The 23,397-nt window shown below is 32.2% G+C and overlaps 2 protein-coding genes across 5 annotated transcripts; both read left to right on the forward strand.

Annotated features, from left to right (window-relative positions):
* The first annotated feature begins 4,013 nt into the window (after nucleotides 1-4,013).
* Nucleotides 4,014-15,552, forward strand: LOC121124708 (LIM/homeobox protein Lhx3). Of its 4 annotated transcripts, none has more exons than XM_040719888.2 (7): nucleotides 4,014-4,576; nucleotides 12,568-12,742; nucleotides 12,816-13,015; nucleotides 13,065-13,233; nucleotides 14,795-14,940; nucleotides 15,122-15,298; nucleotides 15,396-15,516. In XM_040719888.2, exons 1-7 carry the CDS (start codon nucleotides 4,498-4,500, stop codon nucleotides 15,509-15,511), a joined length of 1,062 nt encoding a protein of 353 aa, XP_040575822.1. In that variant the 5' UTR covers nucleotides 4,014-4,497; the 3' UTR covers nucleotides 15,512-15,516. The 4 variants fall into 4 exon arrangements, with proteins under 4 accessions (XP_040575822.1, XP_040575823.1, XP_040575824.1 ...); XM_040719889.2 differs by having other exon boundaries at nucleotides 12,819-13,015; XM_040719890.2 differs by lacking the exon at nucleotides 15,122-15,298 and having other exon boundaries at nucleotides 4,018-4,576; nucleotides 15,396-15,529.
* A 5,848-nt stretch (nucleotides 15,553-21,400) lies between these two features.
* Arp2 (Actin-related protein 2) lies at nucleotides 21,401-23,221 on the forward strand. The gene is made up of 2 exons (XM_040720025.2): nucleotides 21,401-21,809; nucleotides 21,893-23,221. The coding sequence occupies exons 1-2, from the start codon at nucleotides 21,552-21,554 to the stop codon at nucleotides 22,820-22,822; spliced, it is 1,188 nt and encodes a 395-aa protein (XP_040575959.1). The 5' UTR covers nucleotides 21,401-21,551; the 3' UTR covers nucleotides 22,823-23,221.
* The last annotated feature ends 176 nt before the right edge of the window (nucleotides 23,222-23,397 follow it).

Genomic DNA, 23,397 nt, shown 5'->3' on the forward strand with positions numbered 1-23,397 from the left:
CCACTCATAAGTAGTGAAAATCGATTAGTCGGTCCTTTAGTATTACTTATCTTTTAATTTCTTCGCTCCCACAAATAATTTTTTTTTTGAAAATTTTTGCAAAAAAATTTAAAAATCTACAGCTGTTTAAAAAAAGTTGAATATTTTGGACAAAAATTTCAAAAATTATTGGCCATTCACAAAGATGTAAATTTAATGGGAAAAAAAAAAATTATACTAATTTTTTTACTCTGCACCATAATTTGCCCGAATGACGAAAAAACATTCTAGTAAAAAGCAAAAATTCCTACAGCAAAATGAAACACTAAACATCCTAACTTTGTGGGCACGGATGTCCAGTATTTTAAGAACAATGTTGATGTTAAAAATAAAAATAAAAAAGCTTGATTTTCGCTGCAAAATACCAAAAGCAAAATATGGAAGCCAGTGAAACTTCATATTTGGTGGCTCTCAGAATTGCCAAAGCAAAAAAACCTCACAACATTGACGATGAGTTGTGCTGCCACCAATCAAATTCATTGTTTAAACTGTGATTGGAGCTGAATATACTAACAAATTAAATAATTACAACATCTTTGTCTAATGACACCATCACTTGTTAGTTACGGTACCAGAAAGGTTAAGAACTTCTGCAATAGAGGGTCAATGTCATAAATGAATATGTAATAAACCAGGGGAAAAATATGATTTTTGGAATTTTTTTTTTTTCTCGCTTAGCATGAATTAGATTGGAGGCTCTCCCAAGTCGTTACTTTTATTATATCAGTCAACCTTTCAACCAAAAGGAAACAGAAAAGAGGCTTGAAATCATCTGGTAGTTAGCCAAATAAGTCAGTCGTACCAACTGTCATTTATATGCTATGAACTCCCAGACTATCACAATCATAATATCTCTTCACCATTTTTAAAATTAATTACATATTATTAAAATCTACATAGTATTTATTCAATACTGTGCTATAATATTGCATACTACTATTTTATCAAAATAATAGTTATACATTTGTATTTGTGAGAGATAGCCAAAATTTCTTCAAAGAAATAATAAGATCCCAATATTTATATACGAAGAGGGATCAACATGTAATTGTATTGGATGGAATTGCCGTATCCCATGGACAACGTGCTCGAGAGAAGTTATTCCCTTGAATTCAATGTGTCCACGTTTACGCTCAGGTGATCCCTAAAGAAAGAAATATACTTGATGTATATGAATTTCTCCAAAAGATTTCTAGGTTAGATGGAGTAAATTTAATACTACTATGTTTACTTATACTTAATCAATGCAAATCAATCTAACCAATTAAAGGAACATTAAAAAAAAAAAAAATGTACTCTTGTTCTTTTGGAAGCGAAGCATAGGTATAGAATAACTTATTACTTTGTTTATATATCAAAAAGAATAAATTAGGCATGATGTATCAAGTAAGTTGAGTGAATTGAGAGCTGATAAAAATACATTGATTATTTTTGTGTTAGCAAGGTAACGCCGTGCTCAAGAAGGAATTTTCTATTCTACACCTGCTGTCATTATAATTTAATTCCTGCGTAGCGAACTTTTTTTCCTACATAGATTCAATTATATTCGAAACCTGATTGCACAGTACAGATCCCAGATGAAATAATAATACAGCTTAAATAAATTGCAGTCACAAGTGATGACAATATCTAGAGAATTCCTTTGCATCACTAATCCCAATAATATTAATTTAAATTAATAACTACGTTTGTATGGTTGTTAAAAGAATGAATGTTTGGTTATATGGTTGTCATTTATTGTAATAGGGGGTTAGATTGAAAGGACTCGCTCGGGGATAAATGGTTTGAATGGTCTCTATATTAATGACACAATTTCTCACTACTTCATATATAAAAATTCCTAATTGATTAAAACTATTCCTTGACACATGAATAATTACTAATGCTCACAGTTACATTACTTGTAAATATGTAATAAATAATTCATTTTCATAGATCAAAATGGGAGGATAATTAAGAGGACTCTTAATGTTATGATAGCATTAATTAGTGGACATTAGTTAGAATGACGTATGTTGTGGCGTTATGGGAACTACAAATGATAACGTTTTAGCCTTATATTACGCAGCTTCTCCTCCGAAAAGAAATATTAAAAAGGGCTGAAATTAGTTGGTAGCTTAAAATCAAAAAATTAAAGTTTTCTTAAAAAAATTTCAAAAGTCCAAAGCTATTCACAATTACTTTCAAGAATTAAATTTTTTCCTAAACAAAATTTCAATGTTAAATTTCTAATTTAAATTTTTAATCCACAACTTTTCATAAAAAATTACATTTTTTGGAATTTAAAAAAAAAAAAAACCTGTGGACCTCCTGAGTTTGCATATTCTTCCCAACTAAGAAATTATTATTCAATAATTAAGGGTTGGAAATTATTCATAGCTTAAAAAGAGCTAATTAAAACTCATCCATACAGATCAATGATTAAAAGTAAAGAAATAAAAACAGCCACAGCTGGCAACAAAATGCAGACTATATTTTTCTGGGTTCTAGGACAATTGACCAATTTATTTTTTTTGCCGAACGGATATTTTGCCAAATTTTGTTTTACTGGACTGACATTTAACGAAGTACCATTTGGTCGATAAATGATATATACGGTTGTGTGTTTTAATGGTAAATATGTTTCATGACTAGAGAAACAGCTCCCAAAAAATTATTAATCACTTGATGTAATAATTTTATTTGGTTAATTTGGGGATTTTATAGAAATCAATCGAAGACAATAATCGAATTTATCTATGAGCGAAGAATACAAAACTGATACATCTGGGATTAAAGTAATTCATTACTATTATTGTTCAAATTCATTTCTTACCCTCAATATAATCCCCCTATTAAAAGCCCACTATATAATAAACGTATTAATTTCCATTAATATGTCTATTATTCAAAATGTTTTGGTATGAGTTTAAAATACTCAAGTAATTAAGCTGTAGTTTAAAATCTTTATTTGATTAAATAGGTTTATATTGTCTCCGATACGTACCTTATCCAATAAAATCCGTACATTTCTCATCATTTAATTGTGACGGCCAATTTTGGCTACTTTAAGGTTGCAATTTGCGACTCACGTAAATGGATATTTAATAAAAATAATTTGCCGTCATTTTTTGCAACTAAGTTAGTTACGTTCTCACAAACTAGTTCTTAACAAAAAGTTTGAAAAACAATCCTCAGTGTAAACATAAATATGAAGCATGATGTATTAAAAGTTATAATTATAGATTAGATAGTAAATGAAAAATTACGTTTGATAGGATCAGAGATTATTCTCTCATTCTTTTCCTTATTTCGTCCATAATCCATCTGGAGGAAAATAAGATTTTTAATACCTATTAATTTGATTGAATTCAAATATAACTAGTAGTAGGCATTGCATTGATGGTTTTCATCATTTGAGGGGCTTAGTCCCAAAAATTATAAATAAAATGATTTGAGACGGCTTCAGATACTTTTGGGGCTTCAAGCTCAAATAGATGAAGTTTCTTATATAAATAATTTTTTTTTTGTAAAATTTGTCCTTTTCAATTAACAATTATAATTATATAACTTTAAGCCTCCAAAAAGGCATCGCTTTAGTCCAATGATGCAATCTGCATTGTCAATGAAAACATTTCATTAATCCTTAAGCATCAGTCAAATCAGTATTAACAGAATTAATTAATCACTCATGTCTGTATTTTTCAAATTCTTATGTTTTTATCACTTTGCATGAAGTCTATTCAATCGATTTCATACATTTAGATCTTTTTTGATATATCATTCACTTTTACGCACAAAAGAGCAGACATAACTTCCGTAAGGACTAGGTGCTTGAAAACACATGATAAAAAACCTCACTAATGAGTATTAAGAAAGTCTTTTTTGTTCTCTATACGTCATACTAAACCCCGAACAAAAAATATTAGTGATAGTTTTGCCTTTATCAAAGCCTTGGTTCCTTACCCTTATTAAAATGATTGTTTATGAGGACTATAAGTCATGTGAATCCATACTTTATAAAGTTACTCCTTATCAATTCATCTTTGGCCTAGTGAGAGCATCGGAACGGATCCTATTCCACTCGATCCCGCTTCATTTTTATAATTCTCTCCCTCTTCCTTATAGACTTCTACCAACCAACCAACCAATGAACCGTTTGCCACTTGAGGGAGTAGAAAGGACAGAGGGGGAAAGAGGGAACTAACCAATCAGATGAGGAATAAACCATTATATAAAATGGTTCTCTCCTCCCACTAATAATGAGAGAGGAAGAAAGAGAAATATTTCATTAAAACAGTGCTTATGTTCGTATGTAAGGCTCCAACTCCAGGATTAAGTTCTTCTCCGTGAACAGTTCTACTTAAAAATATAATAAAAATCGTCGATTTATCATTGATATAACTAGTTTCCGAATCCCGAGGTGTTCGGTCCTCGGACGTATATAAAAGAGAAAAAGTTCATAAGTAATAAACTCAAATGGACAGCAACGGTTCAAATACGAATGGTTCGACGGAAGTTTTGCTTGCTCTACTTTCACAAAACAAGTCTCTTGGAGGTAAGAATATTTATTTCGAGTTCACTAAGAAATACTTGAAGGCCCTTTAGGAGCTAACTCCCTTAAATATGTGGGTTAATTTGTACCAGAGGTTGGGGGCTTGAGCACATGTTGTGGGGACTTGTGACTCAACTTGATCTCACAATCAAAGACTCGAGACTTGACTCGAACACTATAAATCCTAAATAAATATAAGGATTTCTACTCTTTACTTTCCCAAAAAATTCGATTGGGGAGTGTATGAACTAATTTGTGGGATCACATTCAAACAATATTACGTGTAAATTGGGTAACATTGCCATGAATACGACTTTAGTTCTTTGTGATTTCTTAACCTTCCTCATTTGTTGACTTTTTGGTAACACAAATTACGTTGAGGGTGTTTGATTACCTCAATTTTATTTTTGCTAAGATAGCTGTAAGATTCATTTTGTGTCGCCATTGGCAGATACTTTGTCTTGGAGCGTACGTTTCTTTCAATGAATATGAAAGCTAACAAATTTTTCCCATAATTATTATAACATCAAATGTATAATGATTTTTTTAAAGCATTCAACTGTTTGTTGGTCAGGAACAAAAGAACAAATTCATTGTACAAGACAGATATGTCAAGCTTATAGTGCCATTTTTTCCATCATTTATATGATGGATTTGGGTCACAAATGAGACGTGAGTATTACTTTTTTTGTCAAAGTAATTTTAACTTTGATATGTCATATAGATTTTAGTTCTACATCAAACTAATCAAGATATCAATAAAAGAGAATTAAATATCACTAATGAAGAAGAAACCATTAACATTTGAAATCAAAAATGAGTCACTGCAGAACCTAGGGCCTCAAAGGAAGGTTAAACGTTAATTCAACAGTTAACATATTAATACATTAAACTCCACAAGTTGTAACTTCATAATAAAGCAAATATGAATCATTATCAAATCGTAATTGTGATACTTATCACCAGGGGCGTCTGTAGCTTTCATCATTTGGGGTGCCTAGCCCCAAAACTTATCAACACCGTCATATATTTACTTATAGTAATTGGATTATTATATACTGGTATTTATATGGGAAACATTTTGAGGGACTGGCGGAGAGGGGGGAGGGGCTCAAATCCCCTGTTCATCAATACAAGTCATATGAATCATTGTTATAACATATCTTTATTTTTTCTTGACCAGAACTAAACTCTCCTAAAGTCATGGCAGCATAGGCCGAGACGGCACTCTTCGCCATTTATTATGTTTAGTGAGAAATTAAGTCTTCCGTGTGATAGTGGCAAGAAACTAAGTGATCATCCAACTAATAACCCCCGTTGGGGGGTTTTTCAAAGTTAAATTATATAACTCTTTTGAATTCAACCAATCAAAGTTCAAAATACTGACAAGGTGGAAAAAAGCTGAAAAATCGACAGCTGACAAAAAATTCAATGTGATGTTTTTTTAAATGTGAGGTAATGCCCTGCTCACTGCATCGACCTATATAATAACTGGATACTCAATAGGCCAAGAAAAGGGGAGTCAACCGTCAGCTGACATTTGTAATGTAACATCTTTGTAATAAAAAACCCAAGTAGTAGTAGTATTTATCTAGTAGTCAACAGCTGAAAGACGAGTTGCCCTTTTTTTCCTTTTAATTCAATAGGTTCTACATCCAGTTATGATATAGGTGGGTGGCTCACTAACACAAAAATGCAAACTGGATTTTGTAGTAGGCTGTCAATGTTTCTGTTTATTTTCCTTTTATCCCTATTCTGAACGTCAATTGGTTAAAGTATTTGCTAAGCTGTGAATGATGGCCAAGAATTGTTGAAAATTGATTACATTGTTGAGAAGAATTGGTTAAAGGTTGCAAAATACAAAAAAAGTAACGGCGTTCTGAGTTTTGTCTTCTTAAGTATACTTTTTTGTCTCTGATCCTTCTCAATAGGGACTGTTTGATATACAAGAATAGCTATTAGAGCGCCCTCTATCCAATCAAAACCGGAAAGGATCTCAAATTTTAAACTGTCAAAAAATTCATATTAATCCAAAGGATTATTCTCTTATGCTATAAACTTTCCTTGCAGCTCAGATTTGGCACATTTCAAAATGTTTTGAGTCATAGTACATACTTGTTTAAACCCCCATTGAGTTTTGACACGATGCTGGCGCCGTACATCTGCAGACAAGGCGGGCTGGACTTAAAAAGTCACTATAGATCATTTTCATTGACGGCATAAATTGTATTATAATTGAAGTAGAGGCCATTTTGGGCGTTCAGAGTAGATATTTTTAGTTTATAAAATGTACAAAAATCCCTAAAAATGGCTAGATTTTTACTTTTTTGTTGATCAATTTGGGACGAGAAAAGAGGTATAATTAGAGAAAAATATCTTAGTCATTGTAGTAATTGATTTTAATCTACAATATGGAAATAAGATTGCAAAACGATGTAATAACATATTTGTAACACATTTTAGGCTATGACATGTAATAAAATTAGGCAATAGAGGGATAGATTTTGATGGAGTTTAAGTCCTTAAATTTGTTGGTCCCATTTTGACATCCAATATTTCACTAGTTTCCTTTTTATTAATGAAAACAGAGTTTTCATTGTAGTTAAACTTGTTTTTTTAGTCTCCCAAAATGTCCTACATCAACAATACTGAGTCACGGGAAAATGCCCTATAAACAATTACATTTTAGGCTCTGATTAGTGTTGGATCGATCCTAGGACTCATAACTAGGATTGAATCATACAAAAAAAGATAGCTAGAACGTATAATAAAAAGTTCTAGCCACACAATTAAATTTCAGAGGTAACTTGTCTCTTTGAAAGAGGTTATGTTGAACAGCTGAAAGGACATAGTCAGTAACTACGTCATTTCAGCTACTGCAGTCATCATAAAAAACGACAAGGACCTATCCATTTTAACATCCAATAGTTCACTACTCCCCTTAATATTAATGGAAAAGGGGATTTTATTAATATAAAACTTGATTTTTTGGCTCTAAAAATGGCCAACATCAAGAATCCTGACGTCACATGAAAAGGCTCAATGAATAATGACATATTAGGCTCTGATATATTTATTAAACTAGGCTTAAGGGTAATGATTTTTGATAGATATTACGATTCAAGTCTTTTCAATTGTATGTTTTACTATGACATTCAATAGTTTACTATTTTCCTTAATATTAATAGAAAAAGGGTTTCCATTGTTATTAAACGTGGCTATTTAGTCTCCCAAAATGACAAGATGACTATATATAAGGTGTGTCGATAAGAAACTTGCAACGTTGTCTGGTGGACGTTTGTTGACAACTTTTTTGATGACGACTCAAGGGAGCCAAGTTCAGTGTTACTGACTAGAGTTAACTCATATCATTCCATGAATTATGTCTTGTTCTAGAGATACTATGCGTATTTGTGCCGTGGGAACCTGTACAAATCCATCAAATGTGCACCATTTGTATATTTATGTTCTGAGCTATTTTTCATTAAAAACAACTTTAATTTTATTCTTTTTAAAGTAATTTTAGAACACTAATCGTCGGAGGTTAAAAATTTAAACTATTAGTATTTTCGGATGAGAAAATAAAATATTATAATACTATAAAATACACTTCTATTTTATCGAATTTACTCCTAAATTGGTTCCTTTGTGACGTCATCAAAATACCCAGTCAACAAAAGCAAAGACATCTCTTATCGACACACCTTATAGGTATATAGCTACCTTACATAATGGGCTACATCAATAATAAAGACGTCACGTATAAATGCTCTATACATTAGATATAAATCCGAAAATATGCACTACAACAATAAAGGGATTTTTGCCAATCACTCACTTAAAGAGCTTCTAATTTGTTCCATGTTTGAAAGGTTTCATGAATAATTTGCAAAAGAAGTATTTTGTATAGCAATAATAATAATAAGGTAATCAATAGGATTATATTTTAGGTCTTGTATATCTAGTTAAATCGATCCATCCCTCTTCGATTATACAACTTTTTTAATACGATAAATATGAGGCAGAATCCCTGTTAATAGTATCTAGTATATTGATGTACATGTCCCTTAGTTATATGTACAATCGACAGTGAAATGGATTACTTAGATATATTATTTAATTGTGAACAGAGGGTGGAGTAGGGAACATAAAAGAAAAGAAAAATAAACCAGAAGGTTTGGTTGGATAAACATAACAAAGGAAGAGATAGAGACTGGGAGAGAGAGGAGCGAATACCCGTAATAGAAAGGAAAATAACTTTTCAAATAAGAAACTCTCAACAGATGGACTTCGTTTTCTGTTGGTTATGCAAATGTTCAATGTTTTTACTCCCTCCGTCTTCGTATTGACAATTACTTATTGTAGATATTATTATTATTATTTTACAGGAGATGTGTAAGCTGTCATTAAATAGAGGGAATTTCATTTAAAATCATCCCATTGGATTTCTTCGCTGAGTCATACCTACTAGTTTAATCTTCTTTGCAATGTAAATGTTGTGTACAAGTTGTAACCCTAGAATGAAATGAATCATTTTAAATGAAGGATTTATTGTACTTGGGATGAGCATATTAATGAATCAGTGGATATTCTATACATGATTGATACCGAGTGGTCCATTAAAATCTGAAAACTTTCAATTTTAAACTTCATAGAGTTATACTTTATTAATTAACAATTCAATTTGAACAAAATTAATACAATAAATACGATATGAGTCGTATTTGTCTTAATAATTAATGTAGCCGCCCTTAGTGACAATGACGGCTTCCAGGTGGTAGCGGAAGGCCTGGCACCCGCTGCAGATTTAGCCTTCTGTCATGGTGTCTCAGTACTGGCTGACAGTGGCTTTGAGGGCCTTGTGTTTGGATGAAGGATAGTGTAGGCATTCTTCTCGACATATACCCAAAATTTATTGCCGAGGGGGTTGTCATTAGGGCTGTAGGGGGCCAAAAGTATAAAAAAAACACATGAGATGGGGTTCTTTGATTGCTGTTGTCAAAAGTAGTCTCTCCATCCTCACAAAAGTAATTCCTCCCATTTTTGTGGCATTTTTTGTATGAAATCCCGAAATATCTTGCATGGACACTCATGGACTTAAGGGGATTACCCTGGGCTGTTTTCTTTAACTCTTTTCTTCTTCCTTTGCGAAGGAGATGAAACTAGTAGGTATGACTCAGATAAAAAATCCAATGGGATGGATTTTAAATGACATCCATTTAATGACAGCTTACACATCTTTTTGACTTGCTGACGGCGTAGACGGGAGTCCCGGAGATGCCCAACTCCTTGGAGTGCATGAATAGAAATTCTTCGATCATTTGTACGTAAGGCAGAGATCTCAAATGTATTTTTCCTGCTAACTAATTACTCATGATTTAGTATATCGAAATATGAATTAATTTCCAACACTAAACCTTCATTAATTAATAAGTGTTCAGATTTCAATGGGCCACACGCTGTTTTATTATCTTGCAGTAGTACATGGAATTACTTGGAGTAGTTAGGTGGTGGCTAAAAGACAAATTTTTCTTAAATAATGTAGAAGATAACTGTGTTACCCTTCGTTTTTTATGAGCACACTACCACGTAGTTTCTCACTGCAATAGCTGTTCTCTCCTCAAAGAATGAAGGAATAATTATAAGAGTTTGAGAATTTTTTTTTAATGTGATGGTATGACTAATGAGCCTGGGAGGGCTTTAGTCTCACGAGCGCTCACTAATAAAAAAACCGTACTCCTTGTATATATACTCTATCTTAAATGGAAAACGCCTCAGAGATTTCATGAATACGACTACGTTGTTATTTTTTAGATCAAAAATATGTATATGATATACACTGGCAAGAAAAAGTTTGACAACAAAAATGGAATTTCACATATTTTTTAACTACCTATGACTATCATAAGGTAATTAAGCTATTAAAATGAAGAAAAATTAAGGTTGAATAGCTTCATCAAAAAATCCCCCTGTGCCACTATAACTGCTTTACAGACTTTTGACATTCTTTATGTTAGTTTTTCAAGATAGGCAGGTGTCCAAGCATTCTTTAAAATGTTGCACAACTCGTTTCTTACTTGTGGGGCACTTTTCCTGAAACTTTTCCGTCTAGATGTTCCCACAATAGCTCTATTTTTCAAAGCAGGAGATTGAGCTGGCCATTGCATAATAGATAAGATGTGAGGGGCTTCTTTGCAGAGCTTGGATGTATATTTTGGGTCGTTATATTGTTGAAAAATAAACTTCCTTCCAATTAATATCTCTTCGGAAGGAATGGCTTGAGTCTTTAGGATAGAATGATAAACATTCTGAAGGAATGAACCATACTCTCATACTTACCAGAGAGAAACATTATATATAAAAAATACAGCTGGATTTTTACAGAGTAATAATTTAATAAAATATTTGATGGATCTATTTTTTTCTTAATAATTTTCACCTGGTAAACCTAAAAAATATGGATAAAGTCATAAAAATAGATGAACATGGCAAAAAAATATTTTTTCCCCCCAAACTTTTTCTTGCAAGTGTACATTAGGGTCACTAGTGGTATACAGTGTATAGACTCTATAAACTTTCGATGCTCTATAAAAACCCTGCTGCAAGATTTCCTTAATACGACTACATTGTTTTTTCTTCGATCAAAATATGCTTATGACATATTTTGGGGCAGAATATATACTGTACACACGTATATATATATATATATACTGTGCACTCTGTATACACGCTCGATGCTACATGCTAAGCTACTGCGAGATCTCCATTGTTTTGTTTTAGATAAAAAATGCCTTCATTCGGTCCAAATATTTTTCAACTTCTGAATGAGGTTTAGTTAGCTTACATAATTGTTTTGGGTCTTTGGAAGACCTCTTTATGAGAGTTGACATCAAAGTACATCAATAGGAAGGACAGTGGTGTTTTTTTGAAAAAAAATCTAAAATATATATTTAGCAAAAAAAACAAAAACATCTTAAGCCCATATTACAAATCCCAAATTGTGTTTTTGTCATGTTTCATGTGATTTGTAATCAAGGTAAAATATTTCATCTACACTTACTTTATAACTAGAATGGACACTCGGTAGAATTATGTATTTAAATTTGTTGCTCGGTTATGCGTTTTTAACGTTTTGTGTTGCCTTGACCTTATAAAATTTAATGGTATCTTAATGTTAACAGATATAACCTTTCTACAAAGTTTGATTAAAAACAGTCTGTGACTTTTTACGTAATTTTGCTTACAAACAGACTAACAAACAAAGGTAATATTATAACTTCCGTTCAACGTCGTTGACTAAGGTAATTAATCAATTCAATGGATCAAGAGGATTTTTGGCGTAAATTACTTTGTAAATAAGGTGAAAGAGAGGATAATTCCCTGAAAAATAATATTATTTTATACATATTATATACGTAATATATTTTTACTACGAATTATTTTATGAATGCTTTAATTCACTCCAGAATTTTGTAAAACTTGTTGATAGATAACATAATAAAGAAAAATACTTGCTCAGCCTCTTCCTCCTTTTTTTACTTTATATTGAATATACGTTCTCTCTTTTTCTGTTAGTACATTCATTCGTTTTTTGGATTTTTTTGGTCCATTTTGGAATCAATCACCCATACCTTAAAAAAACTCTCAATATATACATATATATTTTTTAAATGTATCATCATAATATAAAAAAAATGCTATATGAGGGGAATATAGGGCACAATACGGAGAGTCAGAAACACCGCGTTATGCAAAATCAGCGGTGTTTGAAACCGCGTTATGGGGGGACCTCCTGTATTAGAATGGATATACTTATATATAATTTTCTTTATTCATAAAGCCCTTTGATTGAGTTTTATCAAATGTTATTAAAATAGTAAGGATATCAACTTTGAGAACCCAAGATGGACTCTCCTATAATTATAGTGCAAATTGTTTATTTATTCTAAATTAGAACAAAAAAGATGATAATTCTTCTTTTTAAATCCTTATAGCAAGTATACCAAAATGTGCCGGCTGCGGACTCTTAATCCTCGACAAATTCATTCTAAAAATTCTCGATAAAAATTGGCATTCAAAGTGTCTTCGCTGTAATCAATGCGGAATTCAACTCAAAGAGAAGTGCTTCCTAAAAAACAATGATGTCTTCTGTAAAGATGATTTCTTCAGGTGAGATTTTATAGGCTTTTACTACTTGCGGTGTGACAGGTGTATATTGTACATATATGTTCCTTTGATCAAGTAGGAAATACGGTCCCAAATGTGGACAATGTGGAACTGGTATTCCCCCCTCTGATGTGATAAGAAGAGCACAGGATTTTGTTTATCATTTAGAATGCTTTATATGTACAATCTGTTGCAAGAAGCTCGACACGGGTGACGAGTACTACTTGATGGAGGACAAGAAATTACTCTGTAAATACGATTATGAATCTGCAAGAAGTAAGTACTCATTGAATCAGATAAATGTTTATAATTCAATACGTTATAGATAGTGTGGATGGAAATAAACGACCTCGAACTACCATCACGGCTCGACAAATGGAAGTCCTCAAAGAGGCATACAAAAACTCTCCAAAGCCTGCACGGCATATTCGGGAACAGTTAGCTCAGGATACGGGATTGGACATGAGGGTAGTTCAAGTCTGGTTTCAAAATAGGTAGGAATATTAATTTTTTCCCTACAAATCCTACAATATCCACGTGAAAGCTGGGGTTTGATTAAAGATTTCAATACACCTTTGAAGAGCATATTCTAGATGAAGATGAGTAGCTGTGATTTGTGACTAGCCAGGGTCCAAAAAACACCACAAACTTATATCAAAAGAAATAATTAAATGAAATATGGAGACAATTTATTTACAAAGGATTGTCCTTTTCTAAAAATAGTTGTGCAAATGAAATAATGTTTCCTAAAGAGACTGGTTAGAATTAATATTTTTATATATTTTTTAAAAGGTCATTTGAAAAAAGATAGGGCGCAAATTTAATTTAATAAAAAAGTAAAAATATTTCACTCAGGCTCAAACTCCTTCTGTTTATTTTAAACTTAGATGTTCTATCCTCAAAAATTAAAGAATAATGATAAAGTCAGTGTAAATAAATAAAAAAACTTGATTAGATTGCAAACTAATTTAAAAAAATTGAACGGTAGTAAATGCTTAAGATTTACAACCCTCTTTTATATAACTATTATCTCTGCTTTAACATCCTTTTTTGACATGAATACATTTGGAATATTATATTAAACCAGTTGTAGTATTCGGCATTGTCCTGAGTTATTACATGTCGTTGAACAGACAAATGTTGTCTAAAAATGTAGAAAATAACTAGCCAAGAAATCCTTAGTGTTACTCAACGTTTTTCATTAGTAACCTACGTCGTAGTTACTCCATACTTAGATGTTCTCTCCTCCAGAATGAATAAATAATAATAAGAGTTTGAGAGAAAAAATAAATAATAAAACGTTATTACTTATGAGCAGAGTTGTCATTTTTTGTAAAAGAAAAGCTAAGTTTCGAAATTAAAAAAGGAAAAACGGTTGATGCGTGTGCTCTTTCTTCTTTTTTGTTCATTTTTTTTAATAAGTCGTGGGTGTCTTTACATCTCCCTCTAAAAGAAGCATTCTCGCCTTTTATTGGTGTAAATTGATTTAAAAATGCATAATAAAAAAATGAAGATGAATTTAAATACAAATTTAATTCCATTTTAAATGTAGAAGGGGTCTCCTCTTTATAAGCAGTAATTCATTTTTCTCCCCCAAAATCATATAACAGGCAGCCGATATTAACAACAAGGGTCTTAATTCGGTAGTATTATATGTTTTGCTTCCCCCCCCCTCTCTTTGCAGTCTTTTTTATTTACAAAAATGTCAGCTCTACTAATGAGCAGGGAGTATTTAAGGCTCTAGAGCGCTACCTAGCTGAGCCTAAGCTACACACGCTCAATGCTACATGAAACCCCTCCAAAATTTCATTAAATTGACATAATTGTTATTTCTCAGATCAAAAATATGAATATGATATACATCAGGGAGCACAATATACAATGCTCCCTTATTTATATGCTCGATGCTACATACACACGCCTGCAATGGCTCATTAATACAACTAATTTGTAAATCTTTGATCAAAATGACTGGATTTTTTTAATTTCAAAATTAGTTAATACATACGGATAAACTTTGTTTAATTAATATAGATCATTTTATCTTTTAAACAGACGAGCAAAGGAAAAACGTTTGAAAAAGGATGCGGGAAGAGCTCGCTGGGGACAATACTTCCAAGGTTTAAAGCCGTCCAGTTCGCCTCCTCTTGACAAAAGAGACAGTGATAGGGACTCCGAACTGGATTTAGACTATAATCAAGGTACTTTGCTACAACACCTCTTTTTCTCTCTTTAAAAAAAGTTCAAATGTTTTTCTTGCACATGTAAAATTCCTGTACGACACGTACGCCGTTGCACATCTTCATCCATGCTGTAGTAGTATCTATTGGATGAAGACGTCAAGGATTGAATTGTATTTGAATCTTTAATATTTTTCTAAAGGATATAACATGGATAGTAACGACAGCTTCGCAAGTGGATGTAATATTGTTTTAGAGCCTGGCCATGATGTCCTACCTGAGTTTACTTCAAGTGAAGAACACAGTATTTCAGGAGCCTACTTTGGTCCAAACACTAAGTTATCTGATTCAGGGAACACAGGGATTATTTACATGTCGAGTAAAAATAGTTTTCGTCTTTTTTTGTTTGAACTAAAAGATTTGTTATATTCCAAACGCAAATTAAATTATTTATTAATTTATCTTTATTCTCTTAGACTCTGCGAATGACTCTGATATTTATCCGGATAATGGGGACTTCCCACCTAGTCCGGAGTCATGGGTGGACGATGGAATAGAAAACTTGAAGACTAATAATTTCAATAATGTTTAAGTTCTGATGATAATAATAATTTTATTTATTAATAAAAAAAATATATTTACAATATCCTTTGAAAGAAATTATTCTTTGAGATTAAAGTTTCAGGTTTACTAGAATTGGAATTTTGAGCAATTTTTTGGACAAAATTTGCAAAATAAAAAGAGATAACATTTTTAAAAATGACAACCAAAATATCGAAATTGAGCAACTATACTTTAACGAAAAATACAGTTGTATAAGGGTAATGTAAAGTAATTAGTGTTGTTTTATATTTCTCGTGAATTATTGATAAGTTTCGTTATATTATATTGACAAAGACTTTAAACATATTTTATTTTGTTAATTATTGGCTGCAATCAGTACTGGTAGTTTTAAACAGACCGTTCAACGTCCATATTTGTAGAATGAAGTTTGTGAGATTTTCAGGAGTCCTGTTAGACGGGTGCATCTTGCCATCACCACCAATGATTATAGTTCAATCTATTTCATAAATGAACGGTCAGGATTTGGAAATTTTGGGCAATAGTATTTATTCCATCATGTAATCTTAACCCTCATTGCTTCATATACATAGATTTACCTATAAAAAAAAGAGCTTAATGAAGAAAGGTCATTGCAGGTCAACTTTCACCCCGAAGCATATAATCAAAGAATCACCAAAAGCTGTTTTGTAATCTAAGTAGAATCCAAATTTTCGCTATTTATTTCCTACTTGTTAAGAAAAAGGAGCAACCTTTTCAAAAAGGTCAAAGTGAGCAATTTTTTGAGGGATTGAGCGATTACTCACAATGCAAAGTCTAATTATTATTTCAATAAGATTCTTTGCTAAGGTGGAAATTGATGAAGAAAAGTATCTAAAAACACATTTTACTTACAATAATATCTGTCAAAAAAAGTAAAACTTGAATGGGCACTTGGTAGAGCTCTACTATCAGTAATCATTTCCTCTAAAAATTAACAATCATTTCTGCTGTGTTAAGAGTAAAAAAGTTTGCAATGTTGATTTTGTTTTTAGTTTTTTGTGTGACCTTTGACTCTTTTTAACTAAAATATATTTATAGTACCGTTTTTACCTACTAAAGTATACTAATTTTAGTTATGTGTCTCAATTGGTTCTAAAGTTATTGTAGAAAAGGTCTCATAGAAGAATTTTGATTTGAAAATTTGCTAAATATAAAAAAAAAAGAAGATTTTTTTGTGTTGTTCCTTTAAAATTATGGAGTTAAATGGAGATATAGGATTTTTATCAAATTAAGAGAAGAAAAGACCCCTTTTGAAAATTAATAGACTTGAAAAAAAGTCCCTTTCTCTTCAAAAAATCAGCTTGGCTAAGAAAATCCCTAAAAAAAGTCGAATATGAAGCCTTGAGGAATAAATTACATCATCGATTTTCTTCATGTCAAGTCAATTTACTTATGAGCGATAATGTGTATCCAAGGCCAAAAAGCTGTACTGAAGAAGATATTTAGAGGTCTCTGAGTTTGAGATCTATGACTGTAGGGAATGCCTACAAATATCTTCAAAAGAACTTTCTCTATCCCTCGATAGCTCTATCTACCTTCCGGAAATGGATTGCAAAATTTAAATATGGTCCTGGGATCCAACACAAACTTTTGGTTATTTTGTCCAAACTAATGGATGGTACCTAAAAATAAAAGTACATTAATTCATGTTTTTTATTTGTTTTCCCTCCTAGATATTTCTCAAATGGATCATTAATTAAGTTCTCTTGGAGTTTTGCCCTTTGATGAAATGGAGTAAAAACGTAGATATGTCTATTCCTGTTCCTTTAATCAAGTGTTTGGTCCAAACAAAAAGGTTCAGGTTGCAATGATTCGTGGTCTTAGGGATTCTTGGAAGATGCCAGTTTACTTCGATTTTGATAGAGTCATGACTATTGAAAACCATTTTGACATTATTAGAGAAATAGAGAAAAGGGGCATTTTCATCGTGGCCTTCCTTCGTGTTATTAAACAAAACATTGGGAATCACTGAAGGTTGAAGAATCTCCTTATTTTTGGAATCCATAGAACACGTTGAAAAAGATTGACGTATTTTAGGATATGCCTCATCTTATCAAACTCTTGCCAAACCATCTTCTCGATAAAGGGTACTCCTTACCAGACGGATCTACATTAACGTGGAATGATTTTCTCGCATTGATGTCAAAAAATCACGACTAATTCAAAATGGTACAAAAGATTGCTAAAGTTCATGTAGAGCAGGGGTCACCAAAGTATAGCCCGTGGGTCAGATCCGAACCTTGACGTCAGTTCATCTGGCACCGCCGACACTACTTGAATATACTTTATCAAACGTATAGAACACGAAAACTTTTGATGAAATTTAAATTTGAATATTTGTTGGAAAACCCAGAAGATTTTGATTGCTATGTGCCTTACATTGACTAATGTTGTAGTGTATTTTATGCTATTATCTTATAAATAACTATAGGGTAACTTTGTCATGTTCTAGGCCTTTTTAAAAATATATATTCAGTGCACATGTAGCACCAACAGGAGATACATCCATTTTCTACATCTCCGTTTGGGTATCCTACAATTATGTATTTTTTTCGTTCTTTCATTTTCAGATCCCGTTTCCTTCACTCTTCATTATGGCTAGAAAAAAAAGTCAAGTGGGCACCGAGTGTCGCGTTTGCAATGAAGAGTGAGGAGTAAAGTAATTCTTTCTACAAACAAAGGACCAGAAAGCAGGTTGTATAATATGTAGAAAAAGTGTTGCCGTTTTGAAAGAGACCAATCTTTGTCGTCCCAATGAAGCTAAACATCAAGCAAAAGTTTTCTGGATCGTTACACTCTGAGAATCTGGTTTAGAAACTCAAATAAGCTTCTTGACGAGAGAGTTTGATGGAAATTAATCTGTCACCGTGACAAGTTACAAAACTGAATGATTATATGGCCAGAGCTCGTCATTCTTCCATTCATCGGGCCCGCAGTAAAAATCAGTTTGGTAACCCCTGACTTAGAGTTTCATAGAAATAAAAGACAACGCGTTTATTTGACCACACAACTATTGAGCCATACTATTGCCTCTGCACTTCAATATCTATTTCCCAAAAAGAAAGTTCAAGCTGATTTTATTAAAACTGACTATTCCAGGTTCAATATCTTCAATAGTAAAATGCCTTTCGAAAAAAAAATAATGTTTTCTGGATTTGGCTAACCTTTAAATTACATAAATAATCTCTAAAAATGATGCGGGAAATAACCAAGAAACCCAGGGGAATCGGCAAATGAACTAATTTTATTGCTTTCCAGCGTGGGATTTTGACTTCTATTTCGTCTTTGGAACAATTATTTGAGAACTTGAGGAAAACCTCTGTTATACATAAAGTACTTCCTTTCATCCAGGTTGAACCAAGATTGCCTGGATAACTTTTTATCCTACTTGAGAGCCCTTGGAGTCTCTAAATACCATACAACTGATGTTGATTTCATCAATAGATTCAGCCTGTTTATCCTCGGCCAAGCTCACAGGCTGCATATTGGATCAACATCAGTTCAAATAGAAGCCTCAGAGAGAGCCGATCAGATTAGAAGATTTTAGAGATATTCTAATAGATGTCACAGCAAAAATACGTTTCTTTTTGTATCAAAATACCAAGAGCCTTTGGAAAGTTATGGGTCTTTGCTTTCTACATAGTGAGGTTCATACTATTTGAATCAGAACGTCACCTAAAAAATTTAAAGCATATTGTAAATATTTTTAGAAAGCATCATCGTCCCTCGTATAAGTTATAGCTGTGGAAATATTTCATTAATTGAATTTTTATGATAAATATGAACTTTTTTTAAAATATGTGTGTCCATTTTTCCAATATTTTTGTTAATTCTTTTCATTTTACTTTTCATCCTAATACATAATGTTTCCACCCCCCTACTTGACGAGGGGGATCTTTCTTCCTCAAAACACTTTTGTTTTATTAATATAATCAAATGTCCCTCACTGTTGAAATGAACCTACCATTACAATTATAAAGCGTTCTTTTCTTTGACAGTGGACAAACTTACAAAATCGACAAGGCATCAATTTTCCTCCGTAGGTCCTTTTTCAATTATTATCATAATTATAATTGCTTATTAAATATAATAATTAACAGAGACAGATTAACATCAACGCCATAATGTTTAACTTTCAAAGGCTATTGGATTATGTTTGAGCTGGGTCCAGATTATGATTATTTATCTATGACAATGTCAAGGAATGTGGTACTGTCTAACTTTTAGTATGATACTAAATTAATCTTATAAAAACTCTTTCAATTTTAGAACCCTAGAGATTAATTAAATATGGATATGATTCAATCATCAACTTCTGAATATTTCTATAATCAACAAATTAGCTCACCATTTCTTCAAATCAATCGGAGAAGATAACTATTAACCAATATTATGTTATGTTATGTGAATATTTATAATAGCTACATGATTAATGAAATTGTATGATTTGTATGAAACTTGTAGAAAAAATCAAAAAAAAAATTTTACAACTTTACTTGGCATATTTATTTATTTATAAATAGGAACTCAATCAAAATTTATCATTTAATGATCGAATCTTTTTAGTCAATTTAACAAACTTACTTTAATCTAATAAATTCTTTCTTTTTCTCAAAATGACACACAAATATTATACATATTGTACAAGATATTTGATCTAAAAAGTGATTAAATTTGGGATTATTTTATATTTTGCTGTCATTATCCAAGACAAATGTTCTTTTTTAATTAAAATATTTGCGGTAACAGCAAATAAATTCGTGTCTTAAATTCTTAAATGTAAATAATGGGTTTTTATAGAATTTATTTTAAAAAAATCGTTAATATTTGATAAAGATGAATCGTAGTCAAGTGCATGGCATCTGTTGGTCTTTTGAGTCCACCTCTATCATGGCATTCAAAAATTAATTTAAGATACATATAATTTGTCCCAGTTTCATTGACATAAAAAGATCATTTTCTGATGAACAGACCGATCTAAACTTTTTGTTGTAAACATTTCATTATGCTAAAGGCTATATATCCGCTGATGTAATAAATTACATTTTATATTCCGGTAATCTCATCTAAGTCTGGGATATCTATATGAGAAATCATTCGCAAAAATCTAAAGAAGAGTTGAATGGGAAAATTTCTTTTAATTAACTTAAGGACCTAATGTTCATTTTCAATTTTTTTCTTTTTCAATCTCTAAAAAATGTCTGCAACTCAAAAATTAATTACCACCACCAAATTGGCGATACCATCCGAATCTCCTTTCAATGGGGTCATAATTTATTTCCATGAGTAATATAAACTTAACGTGTTTTAAATGTAGGAGATCTTTGATCGTTAAAAGTTGGTTTTCTACTGCTATTCTATAGTTTTATATGGAAATGTTTCGATTTAACTTTTGCAATTCTTCATTATTTTTACAATAATGATATATGAGGATTACTTGATTAGTTAATTTATGCGCGTATTTAATGAACATACTTATTTCCTTTTCAAAGAATGGTTTAATTTTTCAGTAAAAGTAATTTTTTTAATTTCAAAACATGGGAAGACGAAATTTTGACGGCATACAAAATTATTGTAGAAATTTTTGAAAACATGCATTGGATCAAATGTGAATATTTTTTCCCCCATCATTTTAAAAATGATTTTTAATATAAGGTGCATTAATTGATAATTTATCGAAGTATAATTATATAAATATTATATATTACTATCTCCTTCTATTCAATATTTTTGTATGACAACTTGTAGAATATTAAAAAAAGTTCATCCTCCTTCTTAATCATTCATAATGTACTTTTAAAAGTTAACTTGGTCTCCTTGGTTTTTTATCTCTGGCTATGAGTAATTGATATTCACAATGACATCATAAATCAACAGCAAGGTTGCGTGACAAAGTATTGAATGGTTGAGTTGCGTTTGCTGCCGCCTTTTGTGTATCTCTATTTGAGGACCTCCCACTACTTCTTCTGTAGTATATAAAATATTGGAGCGGTTCTTCCTCCTTATCGCAAAAGGAAGAGGGTGTGATCATGGATTCTCAAGGAAGGAGACTCGTTGTTTGTGACAACGGAACAGGCTTTGTGAAATGTGGATTTGCAGGAAAAAATCTACCAACACATGTATTTCCGTCCTTAGTAGGTCGGCCCATGATCCGGGCGCTGAATAATCGAGTCCAAGACATTGAAGTGGATGACATCATGGTGGGGGAAAAGGTTTCAAAGCTCAGATCCATGCTGGAGGTGAGCTATCCTATGGAGAACGGGATGGTTCGGAATTGGGAAGATATGGTAAGGATATTTTTGAGTGATCTCTTGTTTCCTGAACACATTCATTCCCTAATGCTCATCTTTTCTTTTGCTCCTTCATTCAGAAACACCTTTGGGACTATACCTTTGGACCCGAAAAGCTCAACATCACCCCATCAGAGTCCAAAATACTCCTTACAGAGCCCCCAATGAATCCTAAACGCAACAGGGAAAAAATGGTAGAGGTCATGTTTGAAGAATATGGATTCAATGGATTATTCGTGGCCATTCAAGCCATTCTCACTCTGTATTCACAAGGTCTTCTTACCGGCATTGTCGTGGACTCTGGAGACGGAGTCACACATATATGCCCCGTCTGCCGTGGCTTTGATCTTCCTCATTTAACGAGGCGATTGGACATTGCAGGTCGAGATGTCACTCGCTATCTAATTAAACTCCTTCTTCTCCGGGGTTACTCTTTTAATCACACCGCTGACTTTGAAACTGTGCGCATACTCAAAGAAAAGCTTTGCTACATGGGCTACGACATTGCAAAAGAAGAAAAACTAGCACGGGAAACTACTTTCCTTGTAGAAAGATATACTTTACCGGATGGGAGAGTCATTAATGTGGGGGGTGAGCGGTTTGAGGCGCCAGAGGCACTTTTTCAACCCCATTTAATTAATGTTGAAGGGCCAGGCATGGCTGAACTCCTCTTTAATTGTATTCAAGCTGCGGATATTGATATGAGATCCGACCTTTATAAGCATATTGTTTTGAGCGGTGGCTCCACCATGTATCCCGGTCTTCCTTCTCGGCTCGAGAGAGAACTTAGACAACTCTATCTTGAGCGTGTTCTGAAAGGTGACACATCTCGACTTGCAAAGTATAAAATGCGTGTAGAAGTTCCTCCAACCAGGCAAAACTCCGTGTTCATTGGCGGTGCCATTCTTGCGAATATCATGAAGGATAGGGATAACTTTTGGATTGAAAAGTCCGAGTATGAGGAGAAGGGAGAGTCTGTTATAAATAAGTTAGCATACAAAATCGGTTAGTCAAATATTCGAGTTTCCCATGGAATGGAATTCAGCATTTATCAATTCTTTCTACTCTTTTTAATCCTTATCTAAATAAAACATATATTTCTACCTATAATTATAATAATTATTATTATTATTTATGTACGTTTTGGAATTTTAATCTATTACTAGTAATATTTATTCAATGCCTGTTGTGTTAATCAAATCTACATTCCGTAGAAAAAAACTATAATGAATAATATACTCTTGTACAAAATATTTTATCATAGAATATTGCTTTCTGAAAAAGCTTCTGTTCATGTCATTCCGTTTTATTTGTAAAAAAAAAAGCAAAAAAAAAACACCTCAAATAAAACTGATAATGACCTTAATTAATTATAATTATATCAATATATATATTTATGTATGTATGAACATCGTGTATTATTAGTAATTATTACTGCAACATATTGGTAAAAAAGGGATAGGGGCAGATAAAACTTGTTGATGAAAGCAAGTACATAAGAAATTGTCACATGAGAAATAAATACCTGGATCGATATCCTTAAATACCTCTTTATAATATGAAGCTCGAGGATCTGCTACATCCC

The sequence above is a fragment of the Lepeophtheirus salmonis genome, chromosome 9, assembly GCF_016086655.4.
Source record: "Lepeophtheirus salmonis chromosome 9, UVic_Lsal_1.4, whole genome shotgun sequence".
Lineage (NCBI taxonomy): Eukaryota > Metazoa > Arthropoda > Copepoda > Siphonostomatoida > Caligidae > Lepeophtheirus > Lepeophtheirus salmonis.

Coding starts and splice junctions, on each gene's coding strand:
- LOC121124708 (XM_040719888.2), top strand. CDS start 4,498: ATGGACAGCAACGGTTCAAATACGAATGGTTCGACGGAAGTTTTGCTT. Junction 4,577..12,567: donor ACAAAACAAGTCTCTTGGAG/GTAAGAATATTT, acceptor AAATCCTTATAG/CAAGTATACCAAAATGTGCC. Junction 13,016..13,064: donor CGATTATGAATCTGCAAGAA/GTAAGTACTCAT, acceptor AATACGTTATAG/ATAGTGTGGATGGAAATAAA.
- Arp2 (XM_040720025.2), top strand. CDS start 21,552: ATGGATTCTCAAGGAAGGAGACTCGTTGTTTGTGACAACGGAACAGGC. Junction 21,810..21,892: donor TTCGGAATTGGGAAGATATG/GTAAGGATATTT, acceptor TCCTTCATTCAG/AAACACCTTTGGGACTATAC.